This window comes from Polypterus senegalus, chromosome 10 (assembly GCF_016835505.1).
Source record: "Polypterus senegalus isolate Bchr_013 chromosome 10, ASM1683550v1, whole genome shotgun sequence".
Classification (NCBI taxonomy): Eukaryota; Metazoa; Chordata; class Cladistia; order Polypteriformes; family Polypteridae; genus Polypterus; species Polypterus senegalus.
Window position 1 is genome coordinate 78448405 of NC_053163.1, and position 22862 is coordinate 78471266.

General features: G+C 37.3%; 1 protein-coding gene across 2 annotated transcripts in view; it reads left to right on the forward strand.

The window, feature by feature from the left end:
* The first annotated feature begins 2385 nt into the window (after window positions 1-2385).
* Window positions 2386-22862, forward strand: part of pcdh19 (protocadherin 19) — a 123389-nt gene continuing 102912 nt past the window's right edge. Inside the window, exons 1-2 of one of the 2 annotated variants that reach the window (XM_039766001.1) lie at window positions 2386-5811; window positions 10996-11323. In XM_039766001.1, coding sequence (XP_039621935.1) covers window positions 3677-5811; window positions 10996-11323 — 2463 coding nt within the window. In that variant the 5' untranslated portion in view covers window positions 2386-3676. The remainder of the gene's footprint in view (window positions 5812-10995; window positions 11324-22862) is intronic. The other variant, XM_039766002.1, reaches the window with a different exon arrangement.

Here is a 22862-nt window from a genome sequence, read left to right on the forward strand (position 1 = left end):
TAATATACCATATAAACCATTAGAAATAAAAAGTGATATGAAAACACTGGTGCAGTGCTTAAATCACCGCAAAACGAGATCATCTTTATTTTATTCCCAAAAAAAGCAGACTGCTTACAACACAAGTCAATAAATCTGGACAACTGTTTAATGTTTATCAGTGATCAGTTATCTTTAATACAAAACAACCTCCATTAATTGAAGACTGTGTACAAAGTCGAGGAGCCTCCACAGACAGCGTCTCATAACCACCTGCTGCACATGAAAAATCCAGAGAGCACTGGTATGTACAAAAATCGCCTTCAAACCACATATACGCGTCTAATTGCTTTGGCGTTTACTAAGAATTTCGCCCGTAAATGTGTAAAAGCAACATTAACTTGCTTTTAACCATCACTGATGAACTCGCCTTTAATACTATTGCAAAATGCTTTTAATAGTGGCTGCTTCCATCTAAAGGATGATTTCTCGTCACTCCTGATTTTCACCCTCCAATAAGGAACATGCACATTGACCCATGATACTTGAACACTGCGCGCATACACGCACACGCCGACATCTATGTATGTATATAGAGATGTGTGATATAGATATGTACGTGTGTATATATACATTATATAACGTATGCATGTGTGTAAATGAGACAAAGGCCATCATAAAGCTGATAAAGAGACGAGGGAGGCAACATTCTCGTCAAGCGTTAATTTATATTCTGATCAGGAGCAGCAATGCGAACAGAAAGAGTGATGAATGCTTTGGAACTTTTCAGCAAAAGCCGCTTTATTCTACTGTGCGCTATCAAGTATAATTAGGCGAATTTCGCGTGTTTCCCGAAACAAAGAGGAGACTTGTAGACTTAATACACTGTTAGCAGTACTTTCAGCAAGATACGTATAATTTCAGTGGAAAACAAGGACGATCATTTCTCTGGTGGCAATGAGCCTGTGGCGCTTTTATGTACCTATTGTGTTTGGCTTTTCGCCTTTTCCACATCAGAGGCTGTATTTTATCCAGCTCAATACACGCCGGGTTCATATTGTGTAGTCAGTGCTCTTTGTGTGAAACCCAGATTTTATAGTCTGTTTTAATGTCTCCACAATTTACAATGTCACCCAGAGTAAAAACTGTCAATGTAAAACAGAACAGGCAATGGAGAGCGTAAGAGAGCATTCATTCTGTGACAATGCGTTGAAATATAGACCTTAGATAATGAGCTTGAATTATGAAAAATTAAAATACGTGACTGCGTCGTCACGTATTTTATAAATGTGTGTATCGCGTGTGCTAACAAGGCTCCCCAAAAATATTTCCTGAAGATAGATAAAAAAAGGCATATGTTATCGATTTAAGGGCGGTTGTTCGGTTTAGTCGTTATTAAAATCTGAACCCCTTTGCTATTGGCTTTGCCAATAACGACCTAATAATGCGATAATTTTAAAGAGTTTAAACGACAACACAGATGCTTCAACCTATCATTGCCCAGCCCTCCTAGCAGTACCAACCCCACCCCCTGCTACGCCTCCCCTCCCTAAGAAAATCTTTTATCCCGATTCAACAAGACAAAACGGCCAAAGAAAAAAGCCATCGACCCCCCGTGGCGATTGCCTTAGAGAGTCGGAAAGAAGGGTAGAAGACACGCTGCAGCTCTCCGAGGTGCTGCTCAGAGTACAGCTTCATTGAAATAAATGCTGCTTGGATTTCTGCCCGATGCGAAGTCGGAACTAGGAAACATGCAAGCCGTTTTCATTCAACTTTGCCAAAAGGGGTCTATTTAAATATCGGTCTTTAACTTTCAGGATATACCAAGGTGCTGTCGCCTTAACCCCAAATTTGTCCGACTTCAGTTTTTGTTTTTTCGCTACGCAAACCGCCTATCGTATAAATCGTATAAAAACACACAGGTTTTATTTCAGTCACCAAACATATAAAATAGAATATAATCACAAAAAAAAGTTTGTGTCTGTTATAAATTCAAAAAGGATACGGGAATTCACATAAGTCATACGGCACTTTGGTCTTCGTCCTAAAAAGTATAAAATTTTAAAATTCTACTTGAAGCGTGTAAATGCAAAAGCAGCAACAAAGTAAGCCAGTCATACGCAATGAATGAATGAATGCAAAAAATAAGGGCGGAGTGGTTGTGGGGCAAATCCTCTGGCGAACAAATCTTCAAGAATGGCCATTATAATGCAATCTTTTCACACAGCCTTTTGAAGCAGCAGAAAAAAAAACAGTGCAGGGAAGTTTGCCGAGTTTCAGCTGCAGCTGCACTCGACTCCGCCCACCAGCCAATCAATCCCTCGGGTGTGGCCTCTGATTGGCTGAGGCGGGTGCGGGTCTTGAGACTGAGCGACAGGCGCTGGGCTGTGCAGCCGGCAGTTTGCACTGGAGATGCAAGCTGAGAGCAGGCTGGAGTCAGATGCACAACTGAAAAACATACTGTCTCTTTTGCTCCCCCATTTTCGAACTGGAATTTCATTGTGGCTACTTGGATTTTGGTTTTGTTTTATCCTCTTTTATTTTTTTAAGCGAGATTCACTCTTCTCATCGTTTTACAGCCTCTTGATTTTGTTCATTTTTAACTGGACCAGGACAGGATATCGCACAAACTGCATTTAACGCAAAGGAGGATCCTCTTTTCTATATCAAAGACAGCAACTGCAAATCCTAGCCGAAGGAGCATAATTCTATGAAACGGGTAATACTGGATAATTCAGCACTAGACTGAACTGGACTAGGCTGGAGCATAAAGGCGTGCTTGAACAGCGTCTTTTGCATGCTGTGAAGATCTCAGGTTGAATTTGCACGACTGGATATAGAATTTTCGTGTAGATGTGGATCTGAATCAGAAAGCTTTCTCGTTGTGCACCTGCTCAGCAACAGCACAATTATAAATCGTCACACTTATCACAGACAAATATGCACAATGGACTTCGCTAATCTTAGCAACCAACAAAAATATATTCAGTCTTTTCCTAAACATGTATGCTTATGAACAAACGCATATACAAATATATGTGTAAATATTTATAAGCAGCATTTGCTTCACATGGACCGAATTAGCAGAATCGTACATTAAGACTCCTAGTAGAGGAAATCATTTTCAAATTCAGGTTTTTCCCTTGCCGGGTTCAATATGCTTGCTTTAAACCTAAAACTAGGCATAATTTTTGTGTTATCGTTTAAATAGTTTTTCATTAGAAAGTCTACTCTAACAGTTTATAAACATGATTTCATTTAAACACCCACCGCCTTTTACGGTTAAAAGTTAAATTTGGAGGGGAAAAAATCAAACGGTTGTATGATTAAGCAATTTGTCTTCGTATTAATTTTTATCAGTTCCCCTTTTCATATGCTCCCATAATGTCATGATGCTGGACGGATAATAATATGAAAATTAACTGACAGTCATATAAAAATGAAACCCTGGCACATTAACTGAGACCGAGAAGTGGCTTGTTAATTATATTAAGCAGAACTGCATTTTTCCTTGTAAAATTGATGCCATATTTATCCGCAACTTGATTGTCAATAACTTTTAATGCAAGTGCAATATGGGTGTTTGCACCTTGATTTAAACAGAAGCTCCGATAATCAGCCATGAATTCCCAGCGTTACTGTTATTCAAAATAACAGGCAATATCACAATCAACAAGTATTGTGCCAGGCAGATGTAATGGATTTATTACAAATTCTACCGCTTTTTCTGCTGTGTTGGACTCTGGTAGAAGCTGTTATCAACCTGAAATATTCCGTGGACGAGGAGCAGAGAGCAGGGACGCCGATAGCACATGTTGCAAAGGATGCGAAAGATGCAGGGTTTGTGGTTGATCTCAGGCAGCCAGCCCTCCGGGTCATCTCCAACTCGGCTCCGCACTTGGTGGACATCAATTCCGCTGGTCAGCTGGTTACCAAACAGAAGATTGACAGGGATATGTTTTGCAGGCAGAACCCGAAATGTATTATCACTTTGGAAGTGATGTCCGTCTCCATGGAAGTGTGCGTGATTAAAGTTGAAATTAAAGATATGAATGATAACGCACCCAGTTTCCCTACTGACCATATAGATCTGGAAATATCAGAAACCGCAACGCCGGGGACAAGGATCCCCTTGGAAGGAGCCAACGATCCTGATTCGGGCATTTTCGGGGTACAAACCTACGAAATCACGCCAAATGATTTGTTTGGACTGGAAATTAAAAGCAGGGGTGATGGAACGCGGATCGCAGAGCTAGTGGTGGAGAAGCCCTTAGACAGAGAAACACAGTCTCATTACAGTTACGTGATCACCGCCCTGGATGGTGGTGAGCCCCCCAATTTCGGAACAGTGGAACTTAATATTAAAGTGATCGACTCTAATGATAACAATCCAGTTTTTGACGAGCCGGTCTACACGGTAAACGTGATGGAGAACTCCCCGTTAAACACTTTAGTAATTGATCTAAATGCAACAGATCCGGACGAAGGCACTAATGGAGAAGTGTTGTATTCGTTTAATAGTTATGTGTCAGAGAAAACTAGGGAAGTCTTCAAGATTGACCCGCGCACTGGGGTAATCATGGTCAGTGGAGTTTTAGACTACGAGGACATGCATATTTATGAGATCGACGTGCAGGCCAAAGATTTAGGACCCAACTCCATCCCTGCTCACTGCAAAGTGACCGTGAACGTGATGGACGCAAACGACAACGTTCCCGTCATCAATTTATTGTCAGTGAACAGCGGGATGGTGGAAGTAAGCGAAAACGCGCCCCTTGGCTACGTGATCGCGCTTGTTAGGGTCTCCGATCGAGACTCTGGGGCAAATGGGAGGGTGCAGTGCAGACTCCTAGGAAACGTCCCCTTTAGGTTACAGGAATATGAAAGCTTTTCCACCATTTTAGTGGACGGGAAGCTAGACAGAGAACAACAGGACACTTTCAACTTGACCATCCTTGCCAAAGACAGCGGCAACCCTTCCCTGCAGGCCACTAAATCATTTACTGTTAAGGTTACAGATGAAAATGATAACCATCCGTTTTTTGAAAAGCCCTACTATCAGATTTTTGTAAAAGAGAACAACACTCCAGGGGCTCACCTGCTGTCAGTGACAGCAACGGACCCAGATCTAGGTTTAAATGGTACAGTCTTTTATGAGATTGTGCCGTCTCAAGTTAGGGACATGCCAGTTTTTACATATGTGTCAATTAATCGCGACTCTGGTGACATTTATGCGTTAAGATCATTTAACCATGAACAGACCAGATCCTTTGAATTCAAAGTTTCAGCGAAAGATGGGGGCAACCCATCCCTGGACGGCAATGCTACTGTGCGGGTCATAGTTCTAGACATGAATGACAACACACCTGTCCTGACAGCTCCAACTCTGGTGAATGGCACAGCTGAGGTCTCAATTCCCAGAAATGCAGGTATAGGCTCTTTGGTCACAACGGTGAAAGCTGATGATTATGACGAGGGGGAAAATGGAAGGCTGTCGTATTCTATTGTTGAAGGGGACAGAGCTTTTTTTGAAATTGATCAAGTCAACGGAGAGGTGCGAACCACGAGGACCTTCGGGGAGAACGCTAAGACCATATATGAATTGATTGTGGTGGCTCATGACCACGGCAAGACCTCCCTGTCAGCATCGGCGCTGATTCAGATCTATCTCTCCCCAGCGGTGGATCCTCAGGAGTCTATAGGCACGGTCAATCTTTCCCTAATCTTTATCATCGCACTTGGCTCGATTGCTGCTATCTTGTTTGTCACCATGATTTTTGTGGCGGTCAAGTGTAAAAGAGACAACAAGGAGATAAGGACATATAACTGCAGGTAAGAAAGCTTTCACGTTTGCATTTCCACGAGTGTTTTTCAAAGCTTTAGCATCCACTGGGCACATGTAAACCAGCAAGTGCTTAAGTTTTTGCAAAAGAAAAAACACTTCCGAAATGTGCAAAAATATAACTGTGCGCCCCCTTGACTGCCTTGGGAAGGTGTGCGTGTGTGTTGGGGGGGAGGGGGCTACTTATTTTTATATGACGTTATGCATCACTATTCCACTTCGTGTAGCTGTAGTATTTGTAGTAGTAGAATTCTGCCAGATACCCAGCAAACGCATGTAGAGCACATGTAGAGCTTGATTATCACACGCCGAACAGTTACACTGAAAATCGTCAGATAAAGGCCATTTTTATATATGTGTTCTATGTATTTTAGTTAATATGGTAAAGTGTAACATTATACGGTTTACTGGGCATAAATTGTTCATTTGCATGACTGACTGGTTGCAGCTTATTTGACTGCATAAGTGGAAATCTTACTCCACATTTAGAAAGCAACTCTGCACACACTTAAAATGCCATAATGCACCAGAAGAGCAATCACTGAACTAATGTATTGTGCGTTATTTGACCGTTTTATTAATTCAAAACCAAACAACCGGATAGAACCAGAAGCATACAACAACTTTTTCTTTCCAGTGACTGAAAATGTCCTGCAAATGAACGTATTTGTTAAAAATGCTCACCAAATACCCTGTATTTAGGAACCGGTGCCTTGGTTGGAAGGCGGAATCACTGCTGGACGGAGCGGCAGCTCCATCACGGGGCGCGCACATGTACCTCATCAGACGTGTACATAACGGGACAATTAGAAATTAGCCGTTCACCTAACCTTTTTTGGATGTAGAAGGAAAAAATTTAACCGATGACTCTGTGTCTATATAGATATTCTCCATATATCATTATAGCTGATGTCCATTCCATTTTATACATATCTTTATTAAATGATAGTAACATAATAGTAACAATATATTATTATTATTATTATTATTTAATGAATAATAACCAAAACAAGCCTGATCAGAATATGCCAATTTTTGTAAGACGTGTTTGTTTATTCTGCTTATATCACGTGATTTACTCCACTCCCTTAATATATTTTATGTACATTACTGCCATTTTTGTGGATGTAAAAAGAAATACATCCTTCAAACAATGAGGCTGCACGTCTTTTTTATTTGACCGTAGCCCATGAATAAACTTACAATCAGAACAGAAATCAATCAAGTTTACATGGTAGAGGAGGCAGCGAATTGTAAATATACGAGCAAATAATAACGCACAAAGTATTGCCACTGTGTATTGATGGAATTAGATACACAATCTTGGTTTCAACTGGATGGTCATGTTTATTCTGATTAGACAGGGAATTTCACTGATAATTACTGAAAAGCACAGTCCAACACAGCAAATTATACATGCAGTATGCTAGTGAGCAGTTTACGTGACTCGCTTGGCTAGACGCGCAAAGCAGAAAGTGTCACCGAAACCCTTTACCCGACGAGTGACCGTAATGAATACCTGTGCTCTGTTATTATATGCTTTGGGTAGTACGACTGAAATTTCACGGTTTGCTCAACCTTTGCAGCTTCAAAGGAAAACGCTGAACAAAAATGCACTTCATGGAATTAAATTAGCAACATGTTGTCAAATATAGCAGCCCTCCCTCAGAATGAAAGTAACGTGTAAGTGTTGCATATAGAAAAGAATACCGCCGATTTACTCTAGTAATGTATTACCTGCCTTGAGTACACTGTGCTACCAAAACTGTGAAAAGGACATAGCATGTTCTTATTTTTGCGAATAACATAATTATTGCTTTATTACCCTGCTTTCTTCATTTTGTTTAAGGTTGCCGGGGTTGGAGCCGTCTCCTGCTGCAGCCTAGGCGTGGCGCCACACTCATGCACTTTGCCATATTCACGCACAAGGCACCACTTTAGAGTCGCGTATTAGCCAGTTTTCCCCGTAGGAGGGGAAAAAAGAACAGTCCACGTAGACACGGGTAGAACGTTAAAAATCCACTTGAGGTGGGATTAGAATCCACAGCACTGGGGTATTGAGGCAGCAGCAGTAAAACTGTGCTACAGTAAATGAAGTAGTTATGTGTGAAATGACTGTGTTGATGTCAGTAAAAAGCATATTATGACAGATTACTTGCTTTATGTTTTTTTTATTAATATGGACATTTGCTCATCACCTATTTTCTAAAGAGAACACTTTTTAAGAATACATTTAATTGAAAATTAGTTTGATTAAATGACTAAAGACTCCTGCACTTGGAATTTCAGCATTTATTTATTTCACAAATAAATTATCTATCTATCTATCTATCTATCTATCTATCTATCTATCTATCTATCTATCTATCTATCTATCTATCTATCTATCTATCTATCTGTTAATAAATCAGAGGTTTTTATAATATACACCTTAAATCTTTAAAACATACACAAACATGTTCATTTTATATTATTTTAATATTATTTATTCTCATAAAGTTCAAGTGATCAGTATGAGGCTTTATATGTGTCTTTCTACAGAAGCACATGCCTAGTTCCTACCTTATTGTTATCGTCAACGCGCCCTTTTTCACTTCAATATCTAAATAGCAAACCTTCTTTTGACTACCTTAAAAAATATTCTAATGGCATCTAAAACGCATTAACAGAATACATTTCTAAAAGTAATTGCACATTTTACATAACCAGTACAAAAAATTATAATGAAAAATATGGTGGATTATTTCAATTGAACATGACTCAATTTCAAATTCAGAATTAACTTACCATTTACAGAATGTTATTTGTTAGTTTGCTGTTATAGTTAGCCGTATTTGAAAGAATCCAAAAAGCAGTGGGAAATATAGGAATTCATCTAACAGATGTATTTTTTCTAATGTGAATTCCAAGTGTTATGCAATTGACAGTAGTTCAGTTTTGTTTACAAGATATGTGGCACCTGTGGCATCAGTATTATGTATTGCATGTAGAGGATGACTACACAATATGAAATGAACAATTTAAAAACGTGTTCCCTTCTTAATGTAAATTCTGAAATAAATGTGCAGGAATGAGGAAACAAATACGGTATAAACTGATTAATAACATGAAGTATTTCCTGGCCTCAAGCTAAATATTGTAAAGGGAAACCTAAACACCTGGAAGCAGGTGTTGTAATTGCGTGCATTACCTGACACATTCTCTGTCATTTTTGGCTACCTTTGTGAGATCATGTATCTGGCTGTCAGATGCTTCTTCATTAAAATCTGCCTTGGGCTTTTCACGGACAGATAATTGTGAAACAATGTGATTGTGGTTGCTGGGTTCTATTATGAGTTCTTGTGGTGAAAGGACATACTCAAAAACTAAAGGGTGAATAAACTAGCTCTTCAGTTCCTTTGTGGTTTGCTGTGTGGTGAGACCCTTCTGTGCTCTTCTTTGCCAGCTTCCTTTCCATGGAGTCAGTCTGCTGTCCTGTCTGTCTTGTGCAGCAACTATCTGTTAAATTATTTATATTCCAATTATCATTAAGATTTATAATGATTAGGCACATTCCGTACCACAGTCTCTCACTAGCCATTTGCTTCGGGTCACATGACGTTTGTTCTGCATCTTTGTAGCTAAAACAGAATGTTTATAACTTAATGTCTGGATAACACTGCTGCTATTTTTCCAATAGTCTTTGGAGACATCTGGTAGAAAGAACAAAGAATTATTAAAGCTTGTAATTAGAAGCAAAATACTATGAATGTGCACATTCTTCCAATAATAAGTAATATAATTTATTTATACTGCTATGTAAGTACCATATACCTGTATATGCCGCACGTGCTATATATAAAATCAGTACACAGTCTATATGAGTACACTGTAAACATTTTTTAAGAAGTATCTTAAATTTATTATGATATAAATCTAGACAAAAAGCCTTCCCTGTGTTACATAAGTACATATGGATCATCTCTGCTGAACAATGTTCTTCATAGTTAGTAGCAGACAGTTTGAATCAATAACTAAATTAGGCTTTACATGCTGTACTCCATTATGGAAAGGTCAGTTTAAATAAAACTAGTTGTATAGCAATGGCAGGTTATAGAATAAAGAGTAGGAAGTCAAAACTTAATATTCAGGAAAATGTGCTTTTCAAGTTTATCATCTAATAGTCAATGCCACAGATAAGATATACACATAGTCAGGCCACCTTTCATCCCAGGTACTTAAAAGATGTTGATTTAATAACCAGGTGTTTAGTTGGATTATGGATTCACACTACATCAAATAATGTTTTGATGATGATGACCATTTTTGAATTGTGTGAAAACATAATAAGTAATTTGTTGCTTATACATTATATGAGTTGGGTTCAACAGTTAACATTGCTTATTTAGAGAGCAAACAAATATATTACAGCTATATAGTAAAATGAACACACAGTCACATTGTATACTGTATATTCTCAATGGTAGGGAAGAAAAGGGTGGAATTTGAAAATATAATCATATCATAATCTGGCTGTCGGTGCATTAAAAAGTGATACTCGTATTACTTGTGTTACTCGTATAAAGCTCCATTCTGTAATATTAAGAAAGTAATATTTTGATTTCCTCAACTATATTATATGCTTTTTACATTTTATTTCTTTTGCTTAATTACTTAGATAACAACAAATTAAAACCTATGATGGGCTTTGGATTAATTTCTTTTCTACAGTAAGTCATCTTATTAATAAATTGGTGAATAGCATTTCCAGAACATGAACAACTTCATGTTGATGAAAATACATATGGTATATATTCCTATATGTCAGTCCAACAGCTGCCTGCAGTTGGTGTTAATGTGCAATGTCAGTTACTTCATGCTTTGACAAATTCCATATACAGATGCTATATAATAAGACAGCATGCGCAGTGGTAATCATGATATGTTGTTATTCATTTTTAAAGGGCTTCACAAGACAAATTTTAGCATCTTCAATATGACTTCTATATCAGTTTAAAATAAGGTTCAATGGCCTACTTAGCACTCCCTAGCCAGTAATTTAACAGGATTCAAATCAGAGTTGAGACTTTACTAAATGCGTAACTAATCTAACCACTCTGCTTTTTATTTACAAGTGGAGAAGAAGAAAACTTTCAATTTGATTCCCTCTTGCCCTTTTTCCTTTGTTTGCACAGGGTGGCGGAGTATTCATACGGGAACCAGAAGAAATCTAACAAGAAAAAGAAGATCAGCAAGAATGACATCCGGCTGGTGCCTCGGGACGTGGAGGAGACAGACAAGATGAATGTGGTGAGTTGCTCGTCGCTCACCTCTTCACTCAACTACTTCGACTACCACCAGCAGAGCCTTCCTCTAGGCTGCCGGCGCACTGAAAGCACCTTCCTCAACGTGGAGAACCAGAATTCGCGCAACGCAGCCCCCAACCATGGCTTTCACCACACCTTCACCGGCCAGGGCCCTCAGCAGCCCGATCTCATCATCAACGGCATGCCACTGCCAGAGGTGAGCACCCCTATGTACTACCTGCACAGCTGTCGCTTTGGGTGGAGCAGTGGTGTTGAACCACACCCTTCAAGGCCTCTTTAGTCAGTGCTTTCTCACAGCTGGGTAATAAAAATCAGCCTTTATTTTAGAATGGAAAGGAATCCAACAGAAGTAAAATCAATTCACACCAGAAACATCTATTATGTAATAATAAATAGCTCTTTTACCTATCAGTGATGAGACATGAGAATTTGGAAAAAGGGCTAGACATCATTTGTAAAGCACAAAATAATTAATAGATAGATTCATAGATTTTTGCAGTTACTATTTTAGCATTGATGAAGAAATAGCAAGCAATCACGCATACTGTAACTATTTTCTTAGAAACATGATATGATAATTTTCCAAAAGAACAGTTTAGTTTTGCAAAGTCCATGTATGATTGTCTTTAGATATGCTTGTAGTCACCAAGTATTTGAAGGATTTGATTCATGTTTGCTGTAGCCATTTTTTGTTTGAGATTTAACAGTGCTCATAAAGCTGAAATGAAAGGAAAAAGCAGGGTGAAGTAAACTAAAAAGTATACATTTTGGGAAGAGGGAGTGCTGTTGACATGACGGTGAATGCACAGATGACACAGCTTTGCAAGCTGAATAATCTCGGGAGAATATTAAAAGAAAACTTGTGTTTTAGTTTTATCAAGGGACATCTACTACAGGAGTTGCATACTTTTAAAGCAGATTTTTTCCAGGGCCCAGTTATGTTCAAAGAGGTCAGCTGACCTTTGCCATATAGACTGAAATTTCAGTGACCAGAGAAATACAATCAATAGACACAGTCTTCCTTTTCACAGTAATACATTAAACTGGAGGCTTCTTGAGTTCAATAAGGAAGATTCAAAAGACCAAGTTATGGTTATTGACGTATGATAGTATTATATTATTGTATTTATTTCATTTGCTACAGAAACAAAGACAATTTCAATTTGTCCACTGCTGACTTTATTACTCCCTTATTAATAAGTAGAAGAAAAATCAGTTGTTACATTTGGTCCTATTTAAAATTTATAGATGATTTGCAGAATTTGCAGACCATTTCAGGAGAATGTGAGTGACTCAGTTTCGACATTTTAAACTTGTCGATAAATAGATTGACCATCTGCTGTAAAATATAAGATCTTAATCCTTTTATTATTTAAGTGTTTTAGCATTCCTGTTTTATTTTTTTTAATTTTTTTTTATTTTTTGAACAAAGAGAACAATGTCAGTTTTGTAAAGCAGAAAGCCATTCTTTATTTTTATTGGATGCAGGGTTGGGTTTATGTGTGTGTGACCTAAATATGCGGGTCAGCTAAGATTGTCCCTTATCTGCAATTCTGGTAATTCTCAATAAACAGACCTTTGTTTTCGGATTAGAAATCCTATATTAGTCAGGGATGTTGAGGAGGCAAAAAAGAGTGATTTTGTTGGCTATCTAATATCCTGAAGTCTAAACATCTGATAGGTGATACCATCAGATACCACTGGACTGTACTATTAAGCAAGGCTGTGGCCTTCTTTTACACTTGTTGACAACAAAGACCTAGTTGCATTTTTTTGCTTTGTCACGATAGTCTTATACCATATAGAATGAAAAACAGTGAACAAATGCCCATCCTTTTTTAAAGACATTTTTTGTGCTGGACAGAGTTACAAGTTGTGTGCAGGTGTGCTGGATACAGAATACCCTTGCAGGTTATCAGTGCACTCAAAACGGCAACATCCCTTAAAGTGTGCACCTAAAATACACATTTATCATTTGCTTGTTGTGTAGTAGTTTTATTTTTATGCCTTGTTTAATTTACAGTATGTGTATCTTATATACTGTACACACGTTTGAGTCTGCAATGCTGAAAGGAGCATATAAACTAAGCGTGTCCTTCATCACAGAAATAAATGAAGGCAGCTAAACAGAACAAAAATTAAAATAGGATCAATTCTCAAACCAGCTTGAATCAGTTTAGGGTTGTAGCATACAATGGCAGCACTGAGTGCAAGACAGGATACTACACCTAATCATTTGCAGGGCTTATTCATGTATGTATCTGTGAGCCATTATGGAATCACTAGTTACGTAACCTAATCTGCACATCTTTGGGGATATACGAGGGAAAAACTGGAATACCAGAGGAAAATGTATTCACTCCACACAAGCAATTTGACTGAATTTTTTTTTTCTGAAAAGTCACAACCTCTAGGGCAATATGACACTGAAAATGAATTTCTTATATGTTGATAGCTTAATGTATGGGAAATAAATATTTTCTCTGAACATGCCAATTTGCAGTCGTATGTCAAAGAAGTGAATGTTAGGATAACTTGCAACTTTAAACTGTCCCAGTCTGAATGAGTGTGTTCATGAATGTGCCGTATAATTGCCGGGCATCCCATCCAGGATTTATTATTGTCTTTTGCATAATTCTAATTAGATGTGATAGTTCAGTCTTCACAAGTCTGTGATGGAACAGGTACTTCAGGAACTGAATGAAAATAGTTCCATACAGTGCAGTACTAAGTGTAGCATCTCCTCACCAAGATACGTCCAGGATGGGCTGTACCATATTGGCAAGCTAGATGATCGCTTATGGTGGCAAAATGTCATATAAAGATATATAGGAACTTTTACAGCTTAGCCTAGGGTAGCAAAAATTATAGTGCTGGTCCTGGAAGAATCACATAGTGTGGAACATCTGGAGGGGTTCAACATTTTCTAAAGACACATGTAGCCTGGAATGAGTTGTGCCTGGTACTGGTATGGCAAATAGTTGACGTTAATAAAAAGACAAATGAAAGCCAATTCCAGAAGTTTACATTACACATGTAAATGCTGCATTCCCAAGCAAAGAACAGATGAACTAGACACACCTACTGTATATATAATAATAACATATAGTCAAAAAACAAATTGAAAGGTTATAAATCAGGTTTCATAGATATGAAGTAAGCAAGTTGCCAATGCATTTTTATTGGGCAGAAGTTAATCTAAAGAACATCATAAAGATTTGATGCAAATACACGCAAGCGTGCATGAATTCCTGAACAGGCCTATCAGGCCCAAAGGTCAAAGGAATCTCTTGAAAGTGAAACCAACCGAATCTCAGAAGCTGAACTCAGGGGTAGTGGTAAGGATGTTTGGACCCTAAAGGTCATTTTCAGGTTTTATTGCCGTTCTAGGAGTTGTTCAGGGCCCCTGAAGCATACATGGCTTTATAATTGTACCAGCTGAATTAATAGGATTCTCAATTAACCCCTCCTCTTTTGCATGCTCCACGTCCCAATGTCTTTTGAACTTTCTGGTCATGGTGTGTTTGTGGAGAGCACAAAATTAGCAGAACCTATGAAGCATCATAAATGTTCATGTCAGAAATATGTCATAAATACAACATATTGATTGACAGTGCCTCAGACTGTGAGAATGCTTCTGGTGTTTATACATAATATGGTGTTAAACATCTATCCATCCATCTTCTAAACCGGCTTGATCCTGACCAGGGTTGTGGGGATGCTGAAGCCTATCTCAGCAGCATATGGTGCAATGCAGGAATAATTCTTGAACAGTGCACCAGTCCATTGCAGGTCAGACTAAATGTAAATGTGCAACATGTACATAATCTTGAAAAATGTAAATAATCTGTGATTTTGTGTCATCGGCATCCAGACTATTCCAAAACCTCCAGACATTCCCAGAAGTTCAGTGCCACCCTGTTTTGCAGGATTAAAGCTGAGAATCTAAATAAAAAATATATGACTATTAAAGAGCATTTGCAGGCAGCATGTTCAAGTGAAATGGCCAGGGGTTTGGGAGAGGGGGGAACCTGAAGTCTTGTCAGGCCCAAGGGCTTGTACACTTGGGCTTTATTCCTGCATCCATGGAAAAGCCACCACCATTAATTAATTAATTGATTATGTTTTAATATTGACCACAAAAGAGATTTAGAACACAAATCCAAAGGCATTATTACATGTGCTTTTGGCAGGAGGTGGGGGTGGTTCTGATGTTTGTTGAATTGCACAATTTATTTCTGGGATGACTGGAGTACGCTTATGGCAGGCTTTTTAACATTGCTGCACTGGCTGGAGGCACTAACAGCTTCCACATCAGGTATGTAAAATTCCATTAGTCTCAAAGATCCCTTTGGCTGTAAAGCAGCCGGCAAGCTACAATCTGCAGAGTGAAGCTGTCCTTCTCAGAACAGGGCAAGAAAATGAACCAAAACCTAGGAGAATCAGCCACGGACAAAAATTAATAGTGTGAGAAGAACATTTAGTATGTGGATCCTTTTTGCTGTCATTAACTGGCTTTCATCATTTAATGTGATCTTTTAGATTTTTATTTTTAGAATTTTCCTTAATTGCATTTTATGATAGGAAATATGGAATTAAAAAAAATATTAAAGCTTAGAAAAAATTCTTGAAGCATTTTTGTTGAATTTAATAATTTGTTATTTACTTAATTGACCTTTGTCAAAGCTTTATATGCTAATGAAAGGCAAGCCTGATGTGCTCTTCTAGGTTCTACTGTAAAGGTTGCTCCTTAAAGCACAGCGAAAGCACATGGTAATTAGACACCACTTAATTTGTAATTTGTGGTGCTCACTAAGTAATGGTAATTGGAACAAAAACACTCATCAGAAACTAGACAGGACCCTTATTGCTTCATTCTAACGTTTTTATGGTCATCTCAAGAAAGTATGATATGGATATTAGTGTGAAAGAGGCATGAGTTACCCAGTAAAATTGTTAAAAAAATCTTTATCTTTTTCAAGTATGCGGTTGAACTTACTTCTAAGTAAACTGAATTTCAATTGGTGAATAATTCACATATTCACTCCGCTAATTGATTCACCTTCACACTTCTGTGTAATTTCTGGGAATTACAGTGGATGACACTTACTTTTGTTGTAATTGCCCACAAGTCTCAGTGAACTGAAACTGGTAATAAAGTACAATTATTTCTTTCACCCTTGACTAACTCACTGGCAGATTTTATAAGGTAAAAAGCTTCCTGCACCACTACTATATATTAATATTTTTTTTTTAGATTGTATATTTATTAAGATCATGGGCAAGGTATGATGTTGAGACCATTTGCTGTTGTATATATGATCTCGAGTTTTAGAGCCACCTGCATGAACTGGCCCTACAGAATATTGTCACAAGGCATTTTTTTGTTCAAACAAAAATTTATTTTAATTTTATATTTTCACTTCTTTTGTGCTTTAAAATATTAAAACTACAACTTACAAATTCTAAGTATAGAATGTCGATATTAAAACAAAAAATTCAAGTGTCCTTAATATTTGTGTCTTGTTGCGTGTGCCACTGCACCTTCGGCTGACTAATCTGCTTTAACTATTATAATTCCTCTCCTTCACCCCATATCCCAAAGATGTGTATATTATGTTAAACAGTAACTCTAAACTGGACGTGTATGAGTGACTGTGGGTTTGTATGTGAGTAGGCCCTGCACTCGACAGGTTCTTTGCATGACCGATGCTACTGGGGTAGGATTGTGTCCCCGTGAATAAGCAGTGGAATGAACAGGTATAGCAAATTGACGGATGGCTTTGCAGCAAATTCTTGTGTAAATGGAGTGTTAACGGTAACAGTGACAGTGTTCATAATGCAGTATATAAATAGGTTGTCAGCAAAGCTTATTACACATTTGATTTTTATTCCAAACATTTCTGCAGTTGTGTACATAACCAGACCACTGCTCAGTTTTTACAGTTTAGGTGCATTTGAATAATTCATTATTTCATCATAGTTATAAAAGGAATAATGAATAATTGGTATCTAAGTGTTCTGTATTTATGGACATTTTGTGTAAAATATTACCATATCAGATGAAACTGTCTTACAGTTTTAAGCAAGAAGATAATGGAAGTTACAAAGGCTAACATAGTTCATATTGCATCCAACTGTCGATTTAATTTGAAAGGCATGTAATGCATGGATGGAAAACTTTTTCTTTCTTTCTTTCTTTCTTTCTTTCTTTCTTTCTTTCTTTCTGTTACAGAATACATTTAAACATGTAAATTACATTCATCATAAAATAAACTACAGGTGCTACAGTATCCTCCGAGGCTGATTTTGTTCCCAGTTCCCCCCCACCCCCCACCAACTGTATTCCCTAATTAAATATGCAGGATTTTGTACTCCCCTAAATTATCATCTAACTAATCCAATTAATCTGTCTAAATCCTATACAAGATGAATCAAAGGTCACAATATATTTTCTGCTTTGGGAGGCTTTGTACGAGCACTCCTTTGAGTTTGAGAGTGTTTGTTTCACCGACAGAATGTAACAAACACATGTTTCTGAATATTCTTAAAATATATAACTTTATTTAGTTTTTTTTTTTTCAGACTGAACTCTGTGAGTTCAAGTGCTTTATGTGCTTACTGTAGGTTAATGTCAAGCTGTGTTGTTTTAACTAAAGTGCTTTGAAATAAGCACTTTGATTGAATACATGCTGATGCTTTCACCATTTATCTTTTGGGTTAATACTTTTGCTCCAGCAGAGTCACATCCACAGTTGTCTGGTTTTCCGGTTTTGATTATTAAGTATGTCGAATGGGACAGCTGAGGAATGCAAAAAACTATTTCTGACCTTTTAAAATGTACATACATAATTTCATCAGTGCCAACATGTGGTTACTTAAATTAATCAATTATTTATCTTTCAATATGGAATCACAAAACTACTACTGTATACAGAGCATAAATGATTAAGTTTAGAGCAGTTTATGATAAGTGTGTGCATTTACATACATAAATATGTAAGTGCATATTCTATTTAAGTCTTTTCAAACATTGTTGTAAAATAAGCATGCATATTATATCTTCATCAATAGTCTCCCATCCTGACAGTATTTTACTTCCATGAAAACTGAAAAAGAGTGCTATTTGACCAGGGAAGCGCAAGCGACAATATTTTAATGTTAATGTGCAGTACTTTTTGCATTGCTGTGTAATGGTGTTCTAAAAATAATGGCCAACAGGAAAACTGGAAGACCATACCAATGTCCCGATAACCACCACTGTGAGAGAAAAGTGTAGGACTGGCCTTGAGATTTGCTACTTTTGGTCAATTTAAGCTTTTATTTTTGTATATTTTACTGTCATGACTTTAGGGCTGTATGTTGGCATACCAACAAACGGGTCCAATATTACGAGTTTGAATCTCTCATTCCATTATTGTCTGTTTTCTGATTTTTCCATATCTCACTGCATCTGCATGGGCTTTCCTCTAGGCATTCTGATTTTATCCCCCCACCGCCCAAAAGATGTGTGTGATAGGTAATTGGCCATTTGAAAGTGGCTGTGTGTTGGTGAGTGCGTGTGTGGTTGTTGCAACAGACTAACGTCCTTTCCAGACTCAAAATTAGAAACCCCATTTTAAAATTACACACATTTATCATTTTTTTTTATTTCTCTGTTTTATTGAAAACTTTGACAGAACTGGTCAGTGTATATTGGCTGATGAATTACATCAGCAATTCCCTTTAATATAGTATTGATGGCGTCACTTTTATTGTGTTTTGTCCTTGCCTACAATGTAGGGTTTAAGCAGGTTTCCCTTGACAGTAAAGAATACTGGAACATTCTGGCCTTGTAACCTCATGGGATTGAGTAACAAAACATAGAAAATGAAGAAAAAATGACAACAGGGGTTAAAGAAACATATTTTTTCTGCTTGTAATGCCTGCTGGTTTGCCAAAAAAGCAAAGCTCAATACTGTAGTTTTTCCAGTAGCACTGTATGACAGTTAGCTTAACGTAAATTGAATAGAAGTAGAAAATATATTAATAGGAAGAATAAAAATTTCCTAGTAAAAATAGAAGATGTCTTCAAATTAAGGGCATACATGGTACTATGCTCCAGTGAATAAATTTCATTCAGAACTGTCTAAATTTGATATTACATATGACAGTGTAAATTAGCTTGTGGGTACTTTATTAGCAGGTCATTTGCAGATGGGATTCACTTTTTTTTAAAACAAGAATGAAGAGTTTGTTACCCATAATTGTTCTATATTTTCTTCACCCTTACAAAATTATATAATAATATTATTTGATTTTAAACTGCGGTTTTTCTGTGTTGCCTCCTAGGGTTGTCCATTGGGAATTGTAATTATAGCCACCACAATTCCTAGCAAAAAGTACCTTGTTAGAAAAAAGAAAACAGCTCTAGTTAAAAGTGACTTTGCAATGCTATCTTTCTGAACAGGTCAATAAAGCTCCATCTATACTATGTAGTAGTCACTCTCCCTCGCTTATGCCGATATGTCATACTACTAGCCTAATGTACATAGTTTGATTGCCTTTGTAATAATGAAGTTGCCCTAGGTTACCATAAATAGTTCAGTTTAAAAAAATAGCAAGTCTTCTTTGGGTCACATATGTGTGGTGTGGGGGGGATTTGGCACATGAGAGATATTTATAAATTATCAACTCAAAGTAGAGTATATCTTTTTAAAATCTTAAGCACATTGCTTGTTATCACAATTTTCTCTGCCAGTTGTCTTACTGCCGGCAGTAAAAAATAATAGAAAGAGAAAGGTCGGTCTGCATTCTGTAACATGAGTTGAACCAGTTGGGATAGCTAAAGGGGTAGTGAAACAGTATTTCATTAAACCATTTCATTCATAAATATTTAAAATATTTCAATTCTTGTGCCAGTGCTAACAAGAATGATAGTTTAGTGGAAAGGCCACAGGGTTGTCCGTCTCTGACAAATGGCAACTGCATCAAAAGTTGCTGGGAACTTTTTTTTTTTAAATTTATAAATTTTTTAATACAGGAGACACAATTATCTGATAGTTGAAAGAAACATTTAAAACCGTGCTGCCTTCTCTATTCTCTTCAGTTACTTAGAGCTGTATATTTTAGTAACAAACCATAAGCACAATCCACATTCTGAGGTGTGTAAAGTGAGTTATATAAGAAGAGGTTCTTTGTATTAGCTAGTAAACATTTTTATCTACCAGAGTCATTTTATTTGTGGTTTAGCTAGGGGAAACTATGGTTAAGAACACAAAGTGGGAAATGGGATCTGCAGACAAAATTTCAAAATGCACTCATTTAATCTTAAGAATGCTAGCCTGTCTGTCCAACCATTCCTTGAATCAAGTTAGCCATGTACAAGGTCATGTGATGCAATATTGGAACTAAGCTAGCATGGAGGTCTAGGACACACTCAAGCACAAACCTGCTATCAATTGCACTAGAAGAACGTAGACCTTCCAGTGAGCCTAATCTGTCTATTCAGTTTATGGGAGAACACTGGGGAAAGGTCACACAAATTTCAAGGAGAACATGCAGACCTCACACAGAACATCACAAATGCAAGAATCAAACTCAGCTTCCTGAAGGCATGAGGCACTGATGTTGGACTGATGTTTTTTCCACGGTTGGTTCCAGCATTGATCTGTTATTGTACTGCTGGGAAAAGTAGGTCTGGAAATGAACAAGCAAATGAAACATTAGGAGATTCAAAGAACTGGCCTTTACAAATGCTGTTAAAAATCAAATTCTCTGAATAAACTATAAAGAAACTACATTTTTCTACTGCAGTTGCTCTTTTACTTAAATGTTAATTGTCATTTTTATTATCAAAGAAAGAAAACATCATTTTCAATAAATCACAGCAGAGTAGCAGTGGTTAATGCTTCTTCTGTACACTCTGTATATCAGGATTCAGTCTCTGATCACTTTACGTAGTGAGATTTCTTATGTTGCTTTGTGTTTTTCTCCTCAAGTTCTCTGGTGAAGTGCAGTGGATGTTCATTTAATAGCAGACTCTAGGTGTGCTCTATATAAGTCCATATATTTTCTCTTTGATGGACTAGTGTCCTACTGAACCTGATTCTTTTAGGACAGGCTATGTCTACTAGTGACTCTATAGTACAAAAAGCCAGTTACAAATTAATAGATACATAAAGTGTACTAGATGGATGCTTCTCATTATGAATTCAGAACTGGAAGTCAATAGAAATTTTGACAAGCTGTATTTTCTAAGTGCTTTTAAAACAATGTTATAGCATACCCAGAGGCTTTGTTTATAGGCCAGTAGGTTGTCCCTCTATGTTTAAGCCCTCAGGCATATCCTTCCCCAACCACCTGCAGTTATACCACAGCATTTTTGCTGTGCACTATGCAATAAAAATATCAAATGAGCTAAAGCTTTACACAGTGTGCTGTATGACTTTATTTTTGGCAATCATGAAAACAGTGCAGACATTAGAACTTATGCACCTTACTCCCTCATAAACACTGAGATGTGAACAAGCAGTAGCACGGTTATTGTGAAACAGCAGGGCACAGTAATTATGCAGTGTTCATCTTGATAACAGGAGGCAGACCATGTAATGAGCTGTAGAATCCTCACACGTCCTACTTAATGGGGTGTGACTGGCTACAGATTCACAGTACCGCATTCCAAACTGTCAGGCTGACAAATACAAACCTGAGCTGTTGTTCAAGTGTCTGAAGAGTGAAATGCCATTTTGTCTGTTTTGCACACTGGAAAAGTTACATGTGTTGATCTGAGCAGTGACTGTTCAGGTTCTGATTCTATTTTTTTCTGTTTTTTGACAATTTTGTGAAACCATACAAATATGTTTCCAGAAAGCACACATTTGTGATCATTTATTTGCTTTTAAAAATGTAATTTTTGGAAGTGTTAGTTAAACATTGTTCACAGAGAGATTTTGCAGAGAAATAATTGCATTAGACACACTATATATCCAGTGAAACGGACTTCTATGTGCCAAAGATTTTTTTTCCATTTTTTTCTTGTATCTTACAAATCCAGTAATTTGTCTCTTGCCCATTAGTCTATCCATTCATCTATTTTACCAGCTCATTTTTTTTTCATTTTAGGGTTTTGGGTGGCTACAAGCAATTCTGAGTATTTTTAGTTCAAGGCAGAACCATTCCTAAATGAAAGCCAATCTACCACAAGCTATGCTTATGCATACATCCCCACTTGCTACAAGTAAAATCTGTCCAATTCAGACTGCTGAGGCACAGACTGAGTGGAAACCATACACAGATTTTCCATAAACTTCATGGAGAAATCTAATATTTAAATGCAATCTGCTCTGCCACCTCTAAGCCACTTCCCTTGAAATGTAACCCCATTTATGATATTATTACTATTTTAAAATGTAAAATGGCCTATTTATATGACTGCAAATATTTCACTATGTGCAACATATCATCTTGGGATCCAAATCTATACCAAATAGATAAGAGCAGGATCTTAGAAATTTAGAGTAAATTGAGAATTACATGTGATTTGATGTTGTTCTTCAACTTGTTGTGTGCTCAGTCAGGGTAAGCCTTGTGAGTGTCTTTGTTTGATGCTGCTCGTCTAAGACAAAGGTCTTCTTTAGTCCTGCCAATGCTGGGAAAAACATCTTCCTCATTCTTGATGAAAGGAAACATGTAAAACTTGGTGTAATTTCCTCAAGACAGTATCTCATTAATACCCTAACTTACAATGTGTAGTT